The sequence below is a fragment of the Vombatus ursinus genome, unplaced genomic scaffold, assembly GCF_900497805.2.
Source record: "Vombatus ursinus unplaced genomic scaffold, bare-nosed wombat genome assembly UNPS02004691.1, whole genome shotgun sequence".
Taxonomy (NCBI): domain Eukaryota; kingdom Metazoa; phylum Chordata; class Mammalia; order Diprotodontia; family Vombatidae; genus Vombatus; species Vombatus ursinus.
The window spans coordinates 5,538,196-5,557,829 of NW_020944469.1; the positions used below are offsets into that span (position 1 = coordinate 5,538,196).

The 19,634-nt window shown below is 41.6% G+C and overlaps 1 protein-coding gene across 1 annotated transcript in view; it reads left to right on the forward strand.

The window, feature by feature from the left end:
• Positions 1-5,546: 5,546 nt before the first annotated feature.
• LOC114026284 (connector enhancer of kinase suppressor of ras 2-like) overlaps positions 5,547-19,634 on the forward strand; it is a 560,345-nt gene continuing 546,257 nt past the window's right edge. Inside the window, exon 1 of the mRNA XM_027839961.1 lies at positions 5,547-5,610. Within this exon, the coding sequence (XP_027695762.1) occupies positions 5,547-5,610 (64 nt within the window). The remainder of the gene's footprint in view (positions 5,611-19,634) is intronic.

Here is a 19,634-nt window from a genome sequence, read left to right on the forward strand (position 1 = left end):
TTTGGCATGCAGGAGGGGCAGGTTTGGGAGACATGATCTTTTAGTATTAGAAGCATTGTCATAAGGATTTGGTTTTGGTCCCAGAGGGCAGGAACAATGGGTGAAAGTTGCAAAGAAACTCATTTAAGCTTCAGATAAAGAAAAACTTCCCAACAGTTTAGAGCTGCCCGAAAGGGAATGCACCTCCTCAGGAGGAAGTGGTTTCTTATTTATAAAGTCCTCAAGCAAAGGGAAAGCTGGATAGATAGAAGTGTTGGGCCTGGAGTCAGGAAGACTCTTCTTCCTGAGTTCAAATCTGGCTTCGGATTCTTACTAGCTGTGGGACCCTGGGCAAGTCACTTCATCCTGTTTTCCTCAGCTTCCTTATTTGTAAAATGAACTGGAAAAGGAAAGGGCAAACCACTCCAGTGTCTTTGCCAAGAAAACCCCAAATGGGGTCACAAAGAGTCAGACACAACTGGAATGACTGAACATCAAAACCTCAAGCAAAAGCTGGATAACTAATAGGTAAGTTTTGGAGGAGATTCCTGTATATACTTACAGATAGGTACATATTGTATCCCCTAATAGAATATAAGCTTCTTGAAAGGAGAGTTTGCCTCATTTTTTTTTTGGTCTTTGTGTCCTCAGGGTTAACATAGTTCCTGGCCTGTAGTAGGTTTAATAAATGCTCGTTGATTGATTGATTCTTGTCCAGGTATGAGTTGGACCAGATGACCTCTGAGGTCCTTTTCAATTCTGACTTTTCTGTGACAAATCTTGTTACTGAAAAGACCATTATAAAGGAATATTCCATATAAACCCAAAGTTACAATCATTTCCTCATATAATTACACAATTTCTTGTCTAGAAAAGGTTTTCTCTGGTTCTCATCCATGTAACAATACCTGACTTTCCTAAGGTTTGCCCAACAGGCAGGAAGAGGAGAGGAAAGCAAATCTGAACTGTTGCTGAGTTCTTTGTAATTCTACTATTCTACCACCAAGTAACAATTACCCTTCACCCCTCTTATCCCACTTTAAATATCCTAGCCATTCCCTCCAGATAACCTGAACTCCTAAGCTCCCATCAAATCACCCCAACCCAAGAGAAAGATCCAGCGATTTGGAGAAGAAAGGAAGGGGTATGATAGGTACTTGACACTGTCTATTTTCTACTAGTGGGGTCAAAAGACTTCTCACTTACTAATTCAACAAAGGGCAGCTACACATTTGTTTTGTTTTCTCACCTGCTGCCAACAGATAAGGGAAGGTTCTTGATAGCAATATATTCATTATAAGAAAATTCCACTACAACAAAAAACCTTAGCTGACAAATATGCCACTTAAGAATGGCTATGAAGATAAAAATGAGACCCAAATGTGACAGTTCTTTGAGATGGAAAGTTCCCAAGGCTGCTAGTGATTGATGCAAGGTATTATTATTTTCAAGTAGTGAGGATGAAAACAAGAGTGGCTTTGTCTGAGGGCTTATGCTGTTTCTACACTGTTCTAAGGCATAGGATGAGTCCTGCAGACCATTTGGTCAGGCAGGAGTTGTGAGGTAATCCTCTTCTAAGCTATTACTGCTACTGTCAGGAATGTTGACATGTTGTTCCAGAGGAACAAAAGAATCTTTCTAGGATTAAAGGAATCTTATGGGACCAGCTTTGGGATTTTAATAGTGAATTCGCAGCTAGTGAGAGGTGGCCAGGAGATCAAAGCCCTGTTTTGCCTTGAGGAGAGAGATAGCACAGGTAAATAGCCCAAATTCCCAAGTGTGCCTCTGATCCTTGCTTCCCTACTAGCACCAAAAGAGTATTTTGGTGCTGTCTTGGGAAGTAACAGTCAAAAAAACTCGGAATATTCGAGTTGGAATTGAAGCCCTTAGAGATCAAGTGCAACCCCCTGGTTTTATAGAGGTATAAACTGGAGCCCAGACAGTAGAGGCCTTTGCTCCAAATCCCACAGCTAATTATTAACCTAGATGGAACCTAAGTCCAGAAGGTCAAACAGTAGTGTATCCTCCATGTATAATAAATATCCCTTAATGATTTGGTGGTATCTAGTAAAGCTGCCATTTGTATTAATGGTCATGAGAGGTCCTCATCCCACACCCCTAACCCCCAGGGTTGAGTTTTTTAAATGAATTTTGCACAAACACCTATAGAGCTAGAACTATTTATTTGCTGCCTCAGTGTCCTCTTCTCTAAGCAAAGGGATAAGACTAGGTTATCTCAAAGTTCCCTTCTAGCTCTGACATTCCGTATTCTATGCTCAAACAGTCTATGTTCTGAAGTCCCTTCCAGCTCTGACATGCTCAGCTCCAATGATATGTCCCAATCATGTCTCTATTCAATTGTCTTGACATTAATTCTAGATTTACCAAGCATTTTCCTCACAACAAACCTGTGAGGTGGCCATTGCCAGTATTATTATCCTCATTTTATACATGAGGAAACTGACCCTGAAAGAAAGCGACTTGCTCATGCCCACACAGCTCTGAAGGGTCAGAACCAAGATTCAAACCCAAGTCTCTCCTGTCTCCAAGATCAGGCCTCTTGCCAATACACTATGCCAACAACCCTCTGAGGAAGGCAGGGAAAATAATATCCTAATTTGAAAGTGGGGTGGTGATGATGATGATGATATACAGCATTTATAAAGGATTTTAAGGTTTACAAAACACTTTACATACTTTAATTTTATCCACATGATAATGACGTGAGGTAGATAGGTACATGAATTGATCCTTGAAGGAATATTCTTTGAAGTAGAAGTGATGAGAGAGTACATTCTAGGCACAGAGATAGGTTGGAGAAAGGTATGGAGGTGGAAGACTGAATCCCAAGCTCAGGAAACAGCTAATAAGTCAATGTGACTGGAATTTAGAGTGCTTGAATGGCAATAATTTGAAAAGTACCTGGAAATATAGGCTGGAGCCACGTTGTGAAGGACTTTAACCACCAGGCAGGGTAAATAGTTTCTAATTTATCCTAGAGAAAATAAGGAGCCACTAAAGAAGCTTGAACAAGAGAGTGACATGATCTAATCCATATTTTAAGAAGATTGGGGGGGGGAGCATCTGTGGAGAGGATAGATTGAGAGAGTGTTGACTGGAAGCAAGGAGATCAATTATGAGATTTGCAATAATCTACCTGAGTAGTGATGTGGTCTGTACTATGCTGATGGTCAAATTATGGAGGAAAGTGATGAGAGATGTTGAGGAAGTCAAATAGACATGACTTAGAAATTGATTGGCTATGGGGCTGAGGGAAAGAATAACTCTGAGGCCACAAACTTGAGACCAGAAGGATGGTAGTACCATCAACAGAGACAGGGAAGTTTGGAGGAGGAATAGGTTTAGGGAGGAAGATAATGAATTCATTTTGTATATGTTGAGTTTGAGATTCCTATGAAATATCCAGGTGGAAAAGTCCAGCAGGCAGTTGGTAATGGATATTAGAATTCAGGAGAAATATCAAGGCTGTATATGTGGGGTTTTTAGTCATCTGCAAAGAGATAATCATTAAACCTGTCAGAACTGCTAAAACCAAGAGAGAGAAGATGGGCCAGGCCAGAGTTTTGTGGAGCGCCTTATATATATATATATATATATCTGTATGTATGTATGTGTGTATATGTATACATGAGTATATATGTATATGTGTGTGTATATATGTATGTATGTATATATGTATGTATCTGTCTTTGTGATGGGAAAAAGGATGATAATCCAGCAAAGGTTAGGGTTAGACTGAGAAGGAATGGCCAAACAGGTTGGGGGAGAACCAGGAGAGAGCAATGTCATGAAAATCAAGGAAGGAGAGACTTTACAGGTTAGGGGTGGGTGGGAATTACCATAGTCAGAAGCTTCAGAAAGGAAAACAAATTTTGAGTATTGAGAAAAGCCCATTTCATTTAGCAATTAATAAATCATTGGTCTGTGTGACCCTGGGCAAGTCACTTAACCATAATTGCCTCCAAAAAAAACAGAGAGAGAGAGAAAGAAAAGAAAAGAAAGAAAAGCAATCATTGCTAACCTTAGAGAGTGAAATTTCAGTTGACTGGTAGAGTCAGAAGCCAAACTGCAAGGAACTGAAGGGAGATAAGCACACACACACACACACACACTCACACACACACACACAAACTTATACATTTATAGTGTGGGTAAAGCCTCAGCTATCCAGAAAACTCAGCTACCTGAAACCATGAAATCATTTTTTTCTAAAGAGTTAATGTTTTGCAGTAGTTATACAGCAAATTAGTCAGCCTGGGTGATTTTGCCCAACTTTGCCATTGCAGACACAAAATTGCATACACTGAAATTGGCTCTGAATGTCTGGCAAAAGCCTTCCATTAATGCCTTTTTGGGCATAGTGAAGTTCCAAAGCACTTCAGCAATGACATACCCAGCACTGGTTTGGCTACAGACCCTATTTAGCAAAGGAATAAGAACTGAGATCACCCTGCCAAAGTGCAGTGGATACTAAACTGGTCCTAGAAGCACAATTTCCTTCAGAAACAGACCTGGTGCTTTGTAGGTTGGAAAATGGGACCTCATCTTGTCAATATGTGATCCTTCTTTAAAACGTGAGCTCTGAATTTTTCCCCCAATCTTTTAATCCCCCTCTCTCCCCACACCCTCCATCTCACAAATAACAACATAATGTCTTTACTCAGGTCACGGTGCTCTGGGCCAATGTGGCACCTGTGGCTAATTATATGAGAATGAACAAAAGTTCATTAGGCACATGGCTCTCAATTTGGAATCTGTCTATAAATTCAACAATAGAATTGATTGACTTTGAGAAATTAAAGCCTGGGGGGTGTGGGTGGGGGAGGTAAGGAGAGGTTAGAAAGGAGAGGGGGCACTGATAGAGTGGACTGCACTTCTAACACTGAGTTTTAGCTCTCTATTTCTCACAAGTGTTGAGTGTTGAATCTAATATTCATTTTGAGATTCAAATTAGGGTCATCGACTCCAAGCTTCCGGCAGCATTCTGTATTATCAAGATTGAAGTGCCCAGCGTTATGGGCGATGCCAACTGAATGATGAGATTTCTATCTTCCCTTTCATTTGAGTGACAGTCAGCAGATTTGCTGCGAAGCCCAGACAAGCAGTCACCAAGTTATAGTTGTGTTGTTTTCCTCAGGACCCAGAGCTGATTGGAAGGAGGAAGCTGCAGACAGACAGACACTTCTGAGCCTGGCCTCCCCTCTGGGAGGGGTTCTCGAATAGGATCTGTCTGGGGTGTGAGTGGCAAGGGGGTTGGCCAGACTTGTAGTAAGGGTATACAGACTGCACCATTTCCTGATTCAGTGCGCTCCAGTCTGTTGCAGGCTGCGTGCAGTGGGGGGGAGGGGCCAGAGCTGATCAGTGTGTAATTTTATACATTACTGAATCAGTCAGTGCAGGAGCAACCTAGAGGGACACGGCACCATCTCCTCTTTGGGCTGCATTGTCAGAGCTCTTCAGCCCTCACCTCCGAGCCATGCTCTGAGGAAGGAAGACGCTCTCTCCTCCTTCTCTCATCTTGGTAGGAGTGAGAAAGTCATCTCACGATGGCTCTGGTCATGGAGCCTATTAGCAAGTGGCTGCCTAAGCAAGTGGTGGATTGGCTGAAAGGTACGACCGTTTTCTTTACATATTGTCTCTGTGTGTGTTTTGCTGCCTGTGTGCAATGTGCTGCTGGGCTTCCGTGGGGTGGGTGGCTTGTTTTCGGGCACTAGTTAGTTCAGTTGGAACTGACACCAACCCCATATGCTGTTTCAGCTGGTGATTCCTCCCCAACCTGAGTGACTGAATCGAGGCTTCTCAGGGCTGGCTAAGGGAGAAAGCATGCTGCTGGGAGCCGTTGGGGAAGGGGGCATGGAACGCTTTGGGGGACAGATGCAGGCATGCCTCTCCAATGTGCCTGTCTGAACACTTCCCTCTGTGCTGCACGAACATCCCCGTCTATCCCCCGTCTGCTTGGCTTCTAGTCCCTCTTGACGAGCTCCAGCTCGGCAGCCCCTTAAATCAGGTGATGCGATGCAGTGGTCGTGCATGTCTGCAGGACTTGTGCCGAGTTTTAAGGCAGGATCCTGAAAATGCTGAGGGACTCGCTGCCCGCAATCGGGGCATCTGACTCGTGGGAAATGCCATGGGAATGCTCAATTCCCTGGCCTTTCTCTCTGTGCGTCTCTGTCTCCCTCTCTCAGTGTCTCTCTGAGTCTCTCTCTGTCCCTCTTCCTCCCTCGCCCCAGGGTTTGCGTGGCTCCGTTTTGAAAACGCGTACATTTCAGTTGCGATCTTTAGTACCGTGGACAGTGCAGTCTTTACCATATTAGGGAAGTGCTATACAGAGCCAAGCCAAGGGGCAGTCAGTCTGTACTCGGAGAACATCTCCACTGGGGAAACTCCTTGAGACAACTTAACAGGCGCAGTGACTTAGCTATACCTTGTAGTTTCCTACACGTAGGCAGGAAAAGAGAAAGTGTTCCCTTTGGCTGTCTGGCTGGCTGAACCTTACCTACCAAACGGTTAGAAAAGGGTGAAAGTCTCTGTTAGACTCCTCAGAATCACCACGCAGTATTTTCAGATGGGGAAATAAAGACCTTGAGAGGAATCTACTTTCTTGGCATGTTTAAAAATTATTTCTATTGAAGCGCGCCGTATATCCCGTCTCTTTTCTGCTATAGAAAGCTGGAGGAGTGGGGAGGGAGAAGAGCGGGTGAGAAGAATTTGTTTTGAGGAGAAGGCCCCAAGTGGAAATTTTTACATGCATGTTAGCCTGAGATGTGTCAAAAGCCACCTGCCCTCTGAGGCAGTTTGAAGCCTCTGCAGGACTGTGACTTTCCAGTCTTCAGGAAAGCCATCAGAGCCAGTCATCCTAGCTAAGGTGTGCTTCAGTGCCCTGAAATATGACTGCAAGGCATGGGTCATAGCAAGCTCCCCCTCCCCCCAGCTTGTACCCTTCTATCTCTAATCCGGGTTTCTGGGGACATGAACAAGGCTGGGGGGGGGGGGTGGGGAGCTGGTTTCCTTAGCCTTTTTAGCTGTCAAATCACTGTGGTGGCAGGGCTGGTTATTCTCAGCACTTCCTGAATATTAGGTACCTGGGTTTGCAGATGCAGAAAGTGAAACCCATGCTTCACCACCAGAAGAGAAGCCCCCCCCCCCTCCCGTCCCCTCAATTTGGCAGCATTTGTTGTATTCTCCTAACTGCAGGGTCATGGGGGGAGGGGGGAAGGAAGGAAAAAGGGAGGATTATTGCAGATGAATTTAAATGGTGAGTCACAACCTAGAGTAATAATAATGTGATATATGATTGGTGAAGTAAATCATACTTGTTGCTATATTGCCAAACCTGTTCTGACACCTCTAGAGCTGATGCCATGAAATCCTCAGTGATGGATGAAATGAAACTCAAGGTAACAGATTTGTCTACACTGGGGGATTTGCCCAACTTGCTCTCTCTCACTTGGTTTGCCCATTGAAAAAGGACAACTGAGCTGTGGTTTTTCCATAAAGAATTTCACTATTATGTTCTTCAGTCTCCCCCTACCACCCCAATCTTCTAGGACTCATAGTAACTGCATTTATCATTTTAGGGAACCTCACCTTCAGGGTTTCAACATATCAGCTGCATATCCCCTATTACATAAAAGTCCCAGGCAGCCTCCTAGCACTGCCTAACAAGTTTGTAAATGTGGGTTAAAGCAGAAATAAACTATCCATGTTTTAGCTATTCTAAAATGGATATGTGATTTTTGTTAGCACTCTGATTGCCTTGGGTGTATCAATATTCCAAGCACCCCTGGCTACACCCTCTGCCTCCTAAATGGCACTAATATGTATTTTGAAATAGTACTTCCAGGGTACATCTGCAGCTCTGGGAAACTCACCTCAAAGCCTCAGTAGCGCCAGTATGCCTTTGCTCCTCACTTAACAGAAGGACAATTAGTTCAGAACTAACTTTGCTGTCATCTTCCTGATTAGCGCCACTTTACTGCTTGATTTTGCTTGGCAGATGGTCGTTTCATTACTAATCAGGATGAAGCGCCCTATTCCAATGATACCTACTGTCTCTGTAGGAATCACCGTGGGATAACCCACTCAGAAGGATTTACCTTGCAAATAGATTCCCAAACCTGACAAGGCACCCCAGTACATTATAGTGTGACCCAGCCTGGCTGTTCCTCCTTGTTTAAATGGATTTATTTCAGAGCTGTGGCTATGCTGTGAAAAGTCAGCATTTCCTCCAGTGACCTACATATAGACCATGAAATGTTCTGCTGTCTGCTTCCAAAATTGGGTCCTCCCTCAGGTTTAAGGCCATTGAACCTTGGCACTCAGTCAGAAACCTGCTTTTTACAACCAGGTCGACCTGGCACAGACAACTGTGTGGCATTTTGCTTTGGTTTGTTTTGCTTTTTCCCCCCTCTCCCTCTTCCTTCATAAGGATGGTGAAGGAACACAAGTATGGAGATTAATTAAGGGGTTGCAGAGCATTTGACCAGACTGTCTCAGCTACATATGTCCTTGTGTAATACAGTTGGTACTGAAATACGGAGTCTAGCAGAAGAGCCTTCCCTCCTTCCTTCCCCCCTCCCCTTTGCCCAGGGAGAACTAGAACTAGAGCTAGAAAGATCTCTCAAGATCCAGAAATTTGATTCCCTGATGCCGATCATCAGGTTGTTGCTAGGGATTTATTTAACACCTACTGTGTGTCCAGCATATGCCAAGGGAAAAAAAAAATTGAAGCCTTGTTCTTGTGTTATACACAGTAGTGAATTAATTAATTAAAAGCTACAGCTAAAAGGTGCATTTCTTTTCCAGTGGCATATATTATGTGTGGTCAAGAAAATGTTTACATGCTGATTTCATTTGCCTCTTTTAAAAGAAATGCAGTTAACAAGCAATGTCTGGGCTGTTTTCCTCTTAATCATAGCCATTTGCTATTGGAGACTGACAGTGAAATGGAAAAAATACTGGACTCAGTCAGGAGACATGGTGGCTTCAAGTCCTGTTATTTACTACCTGTGTGACCTTGAACAAGTCACATCACTTATTCTTCAAAGATAAGTTTCCTCATCTGTCAAATAGTAATGATAATCCTTGCCCTGCCTCCCTAGTAGGACTGTGAGGATCAGATGAAATCAGAAATGTGAAAGTGCTTTGTAAATTGTGCATTTGAATGTGGGATTTTTCCAAACCTATTGCTTCTCTTATCCCTCCTGATAGCTTGTCTTATGCAGTTTTTATTAGCTTCGTCACCCAAGGATGGGGAGATCAAATTCAACTCATTCTATTTAGCCATTTGCTAATCCTTATGGGCAAAGATTTGGTAGTGGAGGAGGAGATTGAGACATGACGATTTGGCTTTTCCTCTGGGTTTCAGTTGTCTGTTCTCTCACCACAGCATATGTAGGGAAGCACATTGGCAAGGGAGAACGAGGCTTTGATTTGGAGTCAAAGGATCTACATGCAAAAGCTGGTTTGCTATTTACAACCTATGCGACCTTGTCTGAGTTACTTTATCCTCTTTGGGTCTCACTATCTTCCTCTGTAAAATGGAAGAGGGTAAGCTAGATGATTTCCAAGGGTCCTTCCAGCTCTAAATCCTACAATCCCTGTATCCTAGCACCAATGCTAAGTATGAGACTGCTAGAATATAAAGACAGGACCTAGTCATACCAGTTGCACCAAAGGATGCAGCATTATCCTTTTTTTTTTAATGATAATGACTCCTTAGCTAGAATGGCAATTTATTCATGTACCAAGATGTACCAAGAAAAGCTGAGGGTTTGAGAACTTTGATTCAGTCTAATAATCCTTTCAAGTGTCAAAAGACCTGAGTCCAAATCTTGCCTACTCCCCCCCTTTGCTACTTATGTGAACTTGGCAAGTCATAATCTTCCAGTCTCAGATTTTTCCATGAATGGGGTTGATAGTCCTCTCATCCCCTACCTCACAGGGTGGTTGTGAGGGAAGCACTCTGTAAACTGTAAAGTGCAGTAGAAATGAGAGCCATTATCGTATTCAATGATAATAGCAGATACTGATTCTATCTGACCAGCAACCTAGGGTTTTCACCAATAAGGTGATGGGGATGAAGAAGGCTGATCAGCAGCTAGGAATGCTTAAAAGAATACAAAGAAGATCAGATCTCTGTTACAACCAATAAATGGACAATATTTTACCTTCTATAAATATTTAGTGTTTACTGTGTTCAGAACGCCATATAATAAACAAAGACTTAGCAGGACAGAGTCCTTGCCTTTGAGAGATCTCATAGTCTAATAGGGAGATGCTAGTAGTGTATGGAGCAGCTCGGTGGTGCTGCAGTGGATAGAATACCGGGCCTTGAGTCAGGAAGACTGAGTTCAAATCTGGCCTCAGACACTCACTAGCTGTGTGATCCTGGGCAAGTCACTTATCCCTGTTTACCTCAGTTTCCTTGTCTGGAAAATGGACTGGAGAAGAAAATGACAAACCACTCCAGTACCTTTACCAAGAAAACCCCAAATGGGGTCATGAGGAGTTGAACATGACTGAAATGAGTGAACAATGATGTCTACCCGAATTATTTAAATATTTCATTTGCCTATGTTTAATTCCACTTCAAATATATCTACCATTATCCAGGGTTACAAATAGAATGGAAGTGTCTCCCTAGGTGAAGAGGAGGAGGTAGGTTTGAATTGTTCTCCCCCACCCCTACCCCTTCTCATCTGTATGTAGATACCAAAGCTGGGGCAGGGAGCTTCTACATTTACTGCTAAAATTGGCTCTAAATTGCAACCTGCAAGAGAAAAGAAGAAGGCAACAAGGTGTGAGGGTCAGCAGTTGACCCTGGAATATATGGGAGAAGTGCAAGAAGAGTGAGGAGAGCAGGTACTGGGTGAGGCATTATTAGATGATTCCCTTCCCCCTTTTCTAAAGCAAACCAAGGATTTGCTAGCTGAGTTACATTTTAAGGTTGACTTAAAATGCATCCAACTCTCAATTATTTGTGAAATTGGGGTAGGGAAGTACATATAATGGCATACAGAGATAGTCCAAAACATTGAATAGTCCAAAGATCTTGAAAAGCCACATTTATTTTGATAGTAAATTTACCTTACAGACTATGTTTTGCTTGGGTTTAAAAATATTAAAATACTCTTTAAGTACACATTTGTGATAGCAAGAGTCTCCAAGGTATATGGAGGGGGCAGGAAGGGGGACGGGGGACAGAGGACAGAGTAAGGGAGAGACAAGTAGGGGAAAGCCATTCCACAATTACAAATTTGCTATGGCAAATGCAATGCAACTAATTGAGAGTTGACCAGAGTGTGTGTGTGTGTGTGTGTGTGTGTGTGTGTGTGTGTGTATACATACACATATACATGGATGGATGGATGGATATATGCAAGTATGTATGTGTATATATATGTTTACTCATTGTTTTATTTTTAATTGATGTTTTACTTCTGTTCCTGTGGTCTCTGGCAATACCCACCTCCCCAAAGGACTCAATTTTTAAAAATCCAATAAACATAAATGGCCTGGTCTTATATATAAGCAGGTCTCAGTGAGGGGATTGAATAAACTGTGGACCCAGCAAGCAAGAGTGATTTGTGAATTCCTTAAAAAATGAAAAAAAAAACCCAACACCCATAGAGAGGGTCTCCCTCCTTGAAAAGAAGTATCTTTCTGAGTTTGTCACTCATATCACAACTAAAATCCAGTTACCATGGACTACCAATTTGCCATTAACCTTACCAGAGAAAAGAAACCTGCTTGTTTTGGAGCAGAGACCATGTCTGACGCTTTCACTGAGCTCCTGATTAGGTCTGTCCTCCTCAGCTCCTGTGCTGACTCATAGGCAAAAAAAAAAAAAAAAAAAGCTATGACTGTACTTACATTTGACCACGGAGCTGGCTCTTTGTCATTTAATTTTTTGTTCATCCATTTTAATGACCAGTTGGTTAACTGATAGGCATGACTGGCCATGTACTGGTTCTATCCATACAGATGGGCCATTTTTTCCATATAGTGGTTGCCATTTCCTAGGTTCTGCCTCTTTTCTCCTTGGCCTTTCATTTTCCCTCTTAAAGATGGAAATTCTTTTCCATTTTCATTATGAGCAATGGAAGCCAGGCCAGCTGTTCAACCATATCAGTAGGCCCTAAGTGATTCCAGTTGCCCATTCAATTAAGATGTTCAAAATCATGACTAATGTGGATTATGGCACAATAATACTCTCATACGGCAGTGATGGTCAGTTTTGTGATAGATCAAAGTAATTGCATCAATGGGTCTATTTTGGTGAAGTTTGGTGGTTGTAGCTGTCCCCAGAGTGTCTCATAAGCACAGGCTAAAAAGAAGATGGAAAGATGGTGGGAAGAATTGGAATGCCACAGAGAAGACCAGGAAAGCCCTGAGTATACAAGACCCAGGATTTTATGGAGTTGCTTATTAAATCTTTTAATAGTTAACCAGAAGAAAGGGAGCATTTTGACAATAAATCTAGAGAGGAAAGACTTAGGCTTAACTGGGGATGTGGGAATTTCCTTGCACTGTATCACTGAAGGTTAAAGATTAACAGGATTATTTTACCTCTTTAAAAATGACTTCCAAATGAGATACCTCTGTCAGTGTTTCACTGCTGTATGATATTAATAACAGACCCTCGAGTCTCCCTGGTGTTATAAAGTTCTCTCTGGTATTATAATAACTTCTTTCTTTTATTATAAAGTTCTCTTATTTACTGTTGGGCAGCTCATAATCACAGAAGCATACAAGAGTCCTTTATAATCCCAGAAAGAGAGAATCTTTAATATCAGTTTGTGTTATATTAAAAAGCATCCTTTCAGGAGTCAACAGAAGCATCCTGAACCATCTTGCTGTTGATCTAGATGGTCCCAGAATTAAAGTTCATTAGATAATTTTGCATAATACCCTGCTTGGCTTTGCTGTTGCCCATCTGGCAACAACCAAATATCAAAATATCAAGATGTTTCTGTATATTTGGGCCTCCATTTTGGAATTCAGATGTCCATAAAGATTGAAGGACAATATTTGGCTGGCATGAGTAATCATCAGCAAGATGGCTAAACTGGTTTTGACAGATTGAAATGTTAGTGTCTATCCAATAGATCCAAAGATCTTGAAAAGCCACATTTATTTTGATAGTAAATTTACCTTACAGACTATGTATCTAATGTGTATCTAAATGTGTATCTAAAGGCAACCTTATTTGTAAGCAAGGTGATTTGAGGGCTGTTTGTCCCAAAGCATCTCCCTCCACTGGCCTAAAATTCTACAATTAGAAATTCATTCCTTTGGGTTTTGAAAACTTTTGGGTTTTCCAGAATCCCCAATTCAAAGAGGTAGGTGTATAGCTAAAGCCAGCTTTATTCATACACAAAGTGATCTGAAGATTGCTTGTCCCCAAAACATCTCCCCCTACTGGCCTAAAATTCCACCATGAGAAATTCATTCCTTTGGGTCTTAAAATTTTTGGTCTTCCAGAATCAAATACAAATTCAAATACAAATCAGTTTGTGAACAACAACCCTAAACCATTATCAATATTAATCTCATAGATCATGGCCCTCCTGGAACAGGTTTCAGGATGGGCACTTGGGGGTACAGAGGGAAAGGGAAAGGAAAAAGTATGGAAAGGGTTGATGGGAGAGCACAAAACCCAAATCTGGCCTACCTCACAATTTTGTTTTAGGGCCAAGGCTAGTTGTGAGGAAATTTAATAACTAATTTCAACACATAATTATAATGGAGAATCCAAAGCCTCCCACTTTAGCAGTTACTTGGGAGCCATACTGGAATATTAGGCTTAAGATGCCTAAAGCAACCCCCCTGCCTCCCTCTCCCTCTATATTTCATGAGAGGCTAGTTTTCCTGGTTCTTTTTGAGATATACTCTTATCATTGCAATTGTACCAACAGAATTAATAATAATCAGATTGACTATCTCCACATCAGTGATTTATATCAAATGCCTCAGTGTATATGAAAAGGCTCTAAGAGGAGGCTGTAGAATTGAGAGCACTTCAAAACCTACCTTATTACAACTCTTCTCTGATTGTCAGATTCAATTGATGATATTTTAAAAACCCATCCCTAGAAATCCATTCTTTCTTCTTTAAAAAAAAATATTATCTGTGTTCTAGAGTTCATGGGAACATACAAGAATAATATCCAGTCACTGGATCTCCTGAGAAGTTTGATAGAATGGGCCAGGCTTTTGCAGTAGATTATTGATACCTAAAAGTATTCATGGATTTTCCCAGGCCCAATTAACATAGATTCCGGTGCTAGAAGCCTTAGGCCCTTTCTTTTATTGAAGTTCTAATGAAAGATACAAGGAGGCCATATTTTTAAGGCAAAATTCTAGCTTTCAGATATTTAATCTGATTTTAGAAAGTCTCCATTCATTTTACATTGGAATTAGAGAATGTTAAGATCTTTGAAATTTAGTCCAATTGTCTCTTTGTAGGGAGGTGGAAACCTAGGCACAGAGAAATGAAATGACTTGCTCAACATCATCATTTGTTTTTTCACCAGGAGAAGTCAATACCTTCTTCTGTTTCTTCAGAGGACAGTCCAGCCTCTGACTACTACAACTCTTATGGTATTTTTCATACTCTCTGATACTTGTTTATAGGCATTATGGCATAGTGGAAAAGAATTAAGGCACCTACTATGTGACCTTAGGTAAGTCACTTCCTCTCTCTGGACCCCAGTTTCCTCTTCCATAAAATGAGTTGTACTCAATGGTCTCTATAGTATCTTTTAGCTCTAAGCTTCTCTAATTCTTTTATCTGTATGAATTTTCTCTTCAGAACTAGATTCTAAGTTCCTTGTCCAGAGGCAGACATCTCTACCTCTCCCCACCAACTGCCACCCCAACAATGACCTAGTACAGAGTTGGTTATACCACAGGTACTCAATAAATACTTGTCTGATGGATGAAAACCTTTGATCCAAAAGATCATAAAGTGGCTTTAGTCTGGTCCTTTTTTGGCCTGAATTACCACATTGTGCTGAATGTTTAGGGATGTCAGGAATCTCCTTGGAATGAAGATTCAGAACAGCCTGGAGACTGAGGGTAACCCCCATACAGCAGGGCCATTCCAGTGTTTCCCAGATCTCCAGTTACTGACCAGAGCTGAGCATAACAACATTCTCAGTGGGGGCATCAGAACGGGCCCAGGCCTTGAGGGTCTCTCCAGACTTCTTAGGGAGAGAACAGGGGGCAGGAACAAAACATGGCACCGGGGCCTCCATATTAGGTACCTGAGGGACATCATGTTTACTGTCCAGCCTACCATTTAGTAATAAGTGTACTCTTCTGAAAAGCACCCAGTTTTCTTACAAGGTGAATCAAATTTTAACTAAACCTTTTAACTAAAGGCAGACATTTTATTTGTATAGATAGCCTCTTCACTGGCCTTATTTGTACTTAACCTTTAAAAAACACTTAGAACATCAGAGCTGTAAGGGATCTTAAGGATCATTTTGTCCAATCCAACGCCCAGAAAAGGGCAGTAACTTAGCCAAGGTCACAAAGCTAGCCAGTGGAAGAGCTACTTCCTATTTTCCAGCCCAATCTTCTTTCCAACCAGACATCTCCATTCCTCCATCTCAGTATTTATTTTGTACAGATCTCATATTGACTTATTAGTGTACATGTTGTATTCCTCCCCACAGAAGAATATAAACTCCTTAAAGGCAGGACCTCTCTCATTTTTGGTGTTTGGATTCCTTACAGATAGCACAGTGCCTAGTATATAAGAGGCACTTAATAAATGCTTGTTAAGTTGAATTGAATTGAATTTGGAAACTGAATTAAGCCACAAAAAAAAATTACATGGCTCCTGAAATGATGTCAGAGAATTTCCCAGCTGTCTATAGCCGATTAGTGATGCTGTTTTGTGTCTTCAAGTACATTGCATAAAAAAAAAATCAAACCTTGGTTGCTGAAAACATATTTTTCATAAAATTGATGGCACTAACACGTTTCCTGGGCACAGCATGGTCACTAAGCCTGATTTTTAAAAAGAAAATGGCCTTTGCTTCGACCGTGTACCTTCTGATAATAACTTCAAGTGAAGTAGGTTATTCTGAGTTGGTACTGATTGATCGCAATGATTATCTGCAGAGCAGCTGGTAGGGAAGGTGCTTTCAGAAATGACTGTTCATATATAAACACTCCTTTCACCAATGCAACCAAATTTTTATTATTATTATTATTATTACGACTAAAGTTCTCGAGTCTCAACAGGAGATGCAGCCTTGGAAATACAAAAAAAAAATTAATTCAGTTGGTAAGCTGATTAGCTGGGCTGCATTGATCCTCATTCAGAATAATTCTATGTTTAGATGAAGGGTTTTCCTTAGCATGTAATTCCCTGATTTCCAGCTGGCTCATAAAAGAGGGGAAGGAGGGAGGGAGAGGGAGCAGGGCTGTCAGTGACGCCAGGGGCTCATTAGCAGTCCCATCACACAAGCTTCTGGTGAATCCCTTTCAATCTTTTTGCTTTTCATTGAAAATCAACTACCTGCTTTGTGGGAACATGTCCTGGTGAACCTCCCCCCCCAATTTTGTGCAATCTTTTGAAACAATTATTTAAATTGTGGGCCCAGTAAGAAAAATATGACAAGGTTTTCTGGGTGTTGAGTTTGTAATCTCTCAGCTTTGTTCTCTCCAACCCCATCCTTTGGCCGTCTGCTACAGGCAAGAGAATTTCAGAATTGGAAAAGCACTGTGTCTAAAAGTCATAGGAGAAGCCAAAAATATTGGCTGGATTTGGAAGCCAAAGGAAGCTCAGAGATAACAAAAACCTTTAAGCCTTGGGTGAATTAGTGTGTGTGTGTGTGTGTGTGTGTGTGTGTGTGTGTGTACTTGTGTTTGCACACACTCCTGTCCTTAAGACAAAATACTTGCACCATCAGGCATAGGCCGAAAAAAAAAAATTCTTGCCACATTGCCCTTATTGGCCAATTGGAGAAATGAAATGAGGCATTTACTGTTCCAGTTCAAAAATAGCACTTGGATTGATTGAGACCTGGGTTTCTGATTCCCATAGCTCATGCCAGCCGTGACCATGGTACAGATTCAGTACTGGATGCTTCTTAGAACCCTTTTCCAATCAGTCAGTCATGAGGAAACAGGAGGTGAGCTGAGTGAGCTATTATTCCTGAAGGGCTGGCCCTGATCACCTCCCCCAGCTTACCCTTCTCAGTGGCACCTTTGCTCCTAGCAGAGCAGTTCTAATGCAGCCTACTAAGAAGGCCAGGGTTTCCTGGCCAGCCACTGATAATGGGGAATGGGGAATTGTTGTAAAAATTCTAGACCAGGTGGTCAGTACAAAAACCAGACTGTGGTGAGCAATCTGCCCAGCCCTAAGTGTTTGTTCCTCTTTTCTAATGAGACTCATTAGGGCCTTGTCCATGGCAGAGGAACTTCTATGGCTAGCTTGTCTCTCCTAAAGGACCCACTCAACCTTTGCCTTCACAAGGAGATGGAGAAAATGGTGCAGGCCAAGCTGACTCTTTTGCCTTGCACAGAGAAGAAATGGAATTTTTTCTCCTTTAAATGCTACTAGAAGGATCAAAGCTGATGATGAATATGGACATGTTCTGTCAAGTCCAAAGTGTTTTACAATACAGGGTATTATTCCATAGGATTGGACCAACCTGATGAAAAGAAGAGGGACACCCTCATTCATTGCTAGGGGCACTGTGCTTTTATGATGATGAAGGTATATAAGGGGCAGTAAAGTGTAAGCTCAGAGAGGAAGTGTCCTATTGTGAGAACCTTTGAGGCCTGAGAATCTGAGTTTGAATATTGCCTCTAGCACTTACTACCTGTATGGCATTAGGAAAGAACTTAATTTCTTTGGGTCTCAGTTTCCTCTCCTGTAAAATGAAGGGGTTGAATGAGGGAGCCTGTAAAAGTCTTTTAGATTTGTGATTCTATATTATAAGCACCTTGAGGTCAGGTACTGATTCATTTATGGCTTGGTTTCCTCAGCACCTAGCACAATGCCTAGTACATAGTAGGTGTTTAATTAATGTGTGCAGAATTTAATTGAATTGAAGATCACAAAGCTACAGTAGTCCAAAACTTTGAATACAGTCCAAATTGCTACATTCAAAGCTCCCATTGTAGCCCTCCCCGGGAAAATATCTCAAAGAAGGATTTCACTTCAAATTATGCATAATCAATGCAAAGACCATGGCAAAGACTTTGAGAAATGAAGATCTTACCTGTCTTATTTGAGGAGGGAAAAATCAATAGATTGTCAAGTCCAGGATAAGGTTATCTCACAGGCTAGGTCAAGTATGATCAAGGTGGGTATAGCCTTTTTTATTTTCCTTTTAGGAAAAAGGGCCCAGGCCATCTAGCTTGATAATGCCATTGCTCCCTTTTTAGGCATAGTGATGTAGGGATAGGGGAAGGCCTCAAGAAATGCCCTCTCCTTAGGATCAGGCTAAAAACCAGGCTGGGAACAGTAACAGGAGTAAAAAGGAGGGAGATAGGGTGGAGAGAAGAATAATAGTAATAGCCAACATTTCTACAGTGCTTACTATGTACTATATATACACTTTACAATTATAATCTCAGGTGATTCTCACAATGACTCTGAGATAGGTTCTATTTTTATCTTTATTTTACAGAGGAGGAAACTGAGGCAAACAAGTTAAGTAACTTGCCCTGGGTCACACGGCTATATCTTAGGCTGGATTTGAACTCCTATGTTCTTGATTCCAGGTCAAGCACTCTCTCCACTGTGCCACCTAGCTGGCCTGTGCAGATGGGAGTAATGACTTAGGTCAATTATCACATAAAATAAGCCTCAGGTAACCTCTTCCTATAGTTACTTCTTTCCTTTCCAAACAGGCCTATTCCAAATCTGGCCTCAGTAGCTAGCTCCCCTTCCAGGTCTGGTGTTCATCTCCCCTTTTTCCTAGCTAAGGTCGGGGTATGAATGAGGGATCACCGGATTTTTGAGCTGGAAGGAACCTTAACAATTACCCAGTCCATACCCCTCCTTTTACATGAGAGGCTTAGGAAGGTGGGGTGACTTTCACAAAGTCACATAGTAAGTAGTAAGCAGTGGGATCGGAACCCAGGTCTTCTGTCTTCTAAGTTCCATGTTCTTTTTATTATACCACATTGCCAAAGACTTTCTCCCCATTAACCTCTTTATACCCTAGGGAAAGAGTAGAGAATTCCTGAAGGTAACAAGGAGAGGGATCGCTGACCCTGTGCTTGTCCTAAACCCCTCTAACCTAATCCAGCTCATCTTTGTCTCCGTGTTTTGCACCCATGAACTCGAATCTAAACCATGCCCAATTGCTATAAATGCCTTGAGAGGATCAATAGCATAATTACCATAGATCATATAACAATAGTGATCATAACGATAATTCATATTTATATAGTGCTTTGAGGTTTGAAAAATGTTTTCTATACTTTATCTGATTTGGTATTAGAGTTGAAGGATACTAGATCATCTTGTTCCTTCCTCCCCCCATTTTATTTTATTTTATTTTTTTGCATTTTGGTGAGGCAGTTGGGGTTAAGTGACTTGCCCAGGGTCACACAGCTAGTAAATATAAGTGTTTGGTCTGAGGTCGCATTTGAACTCAGGT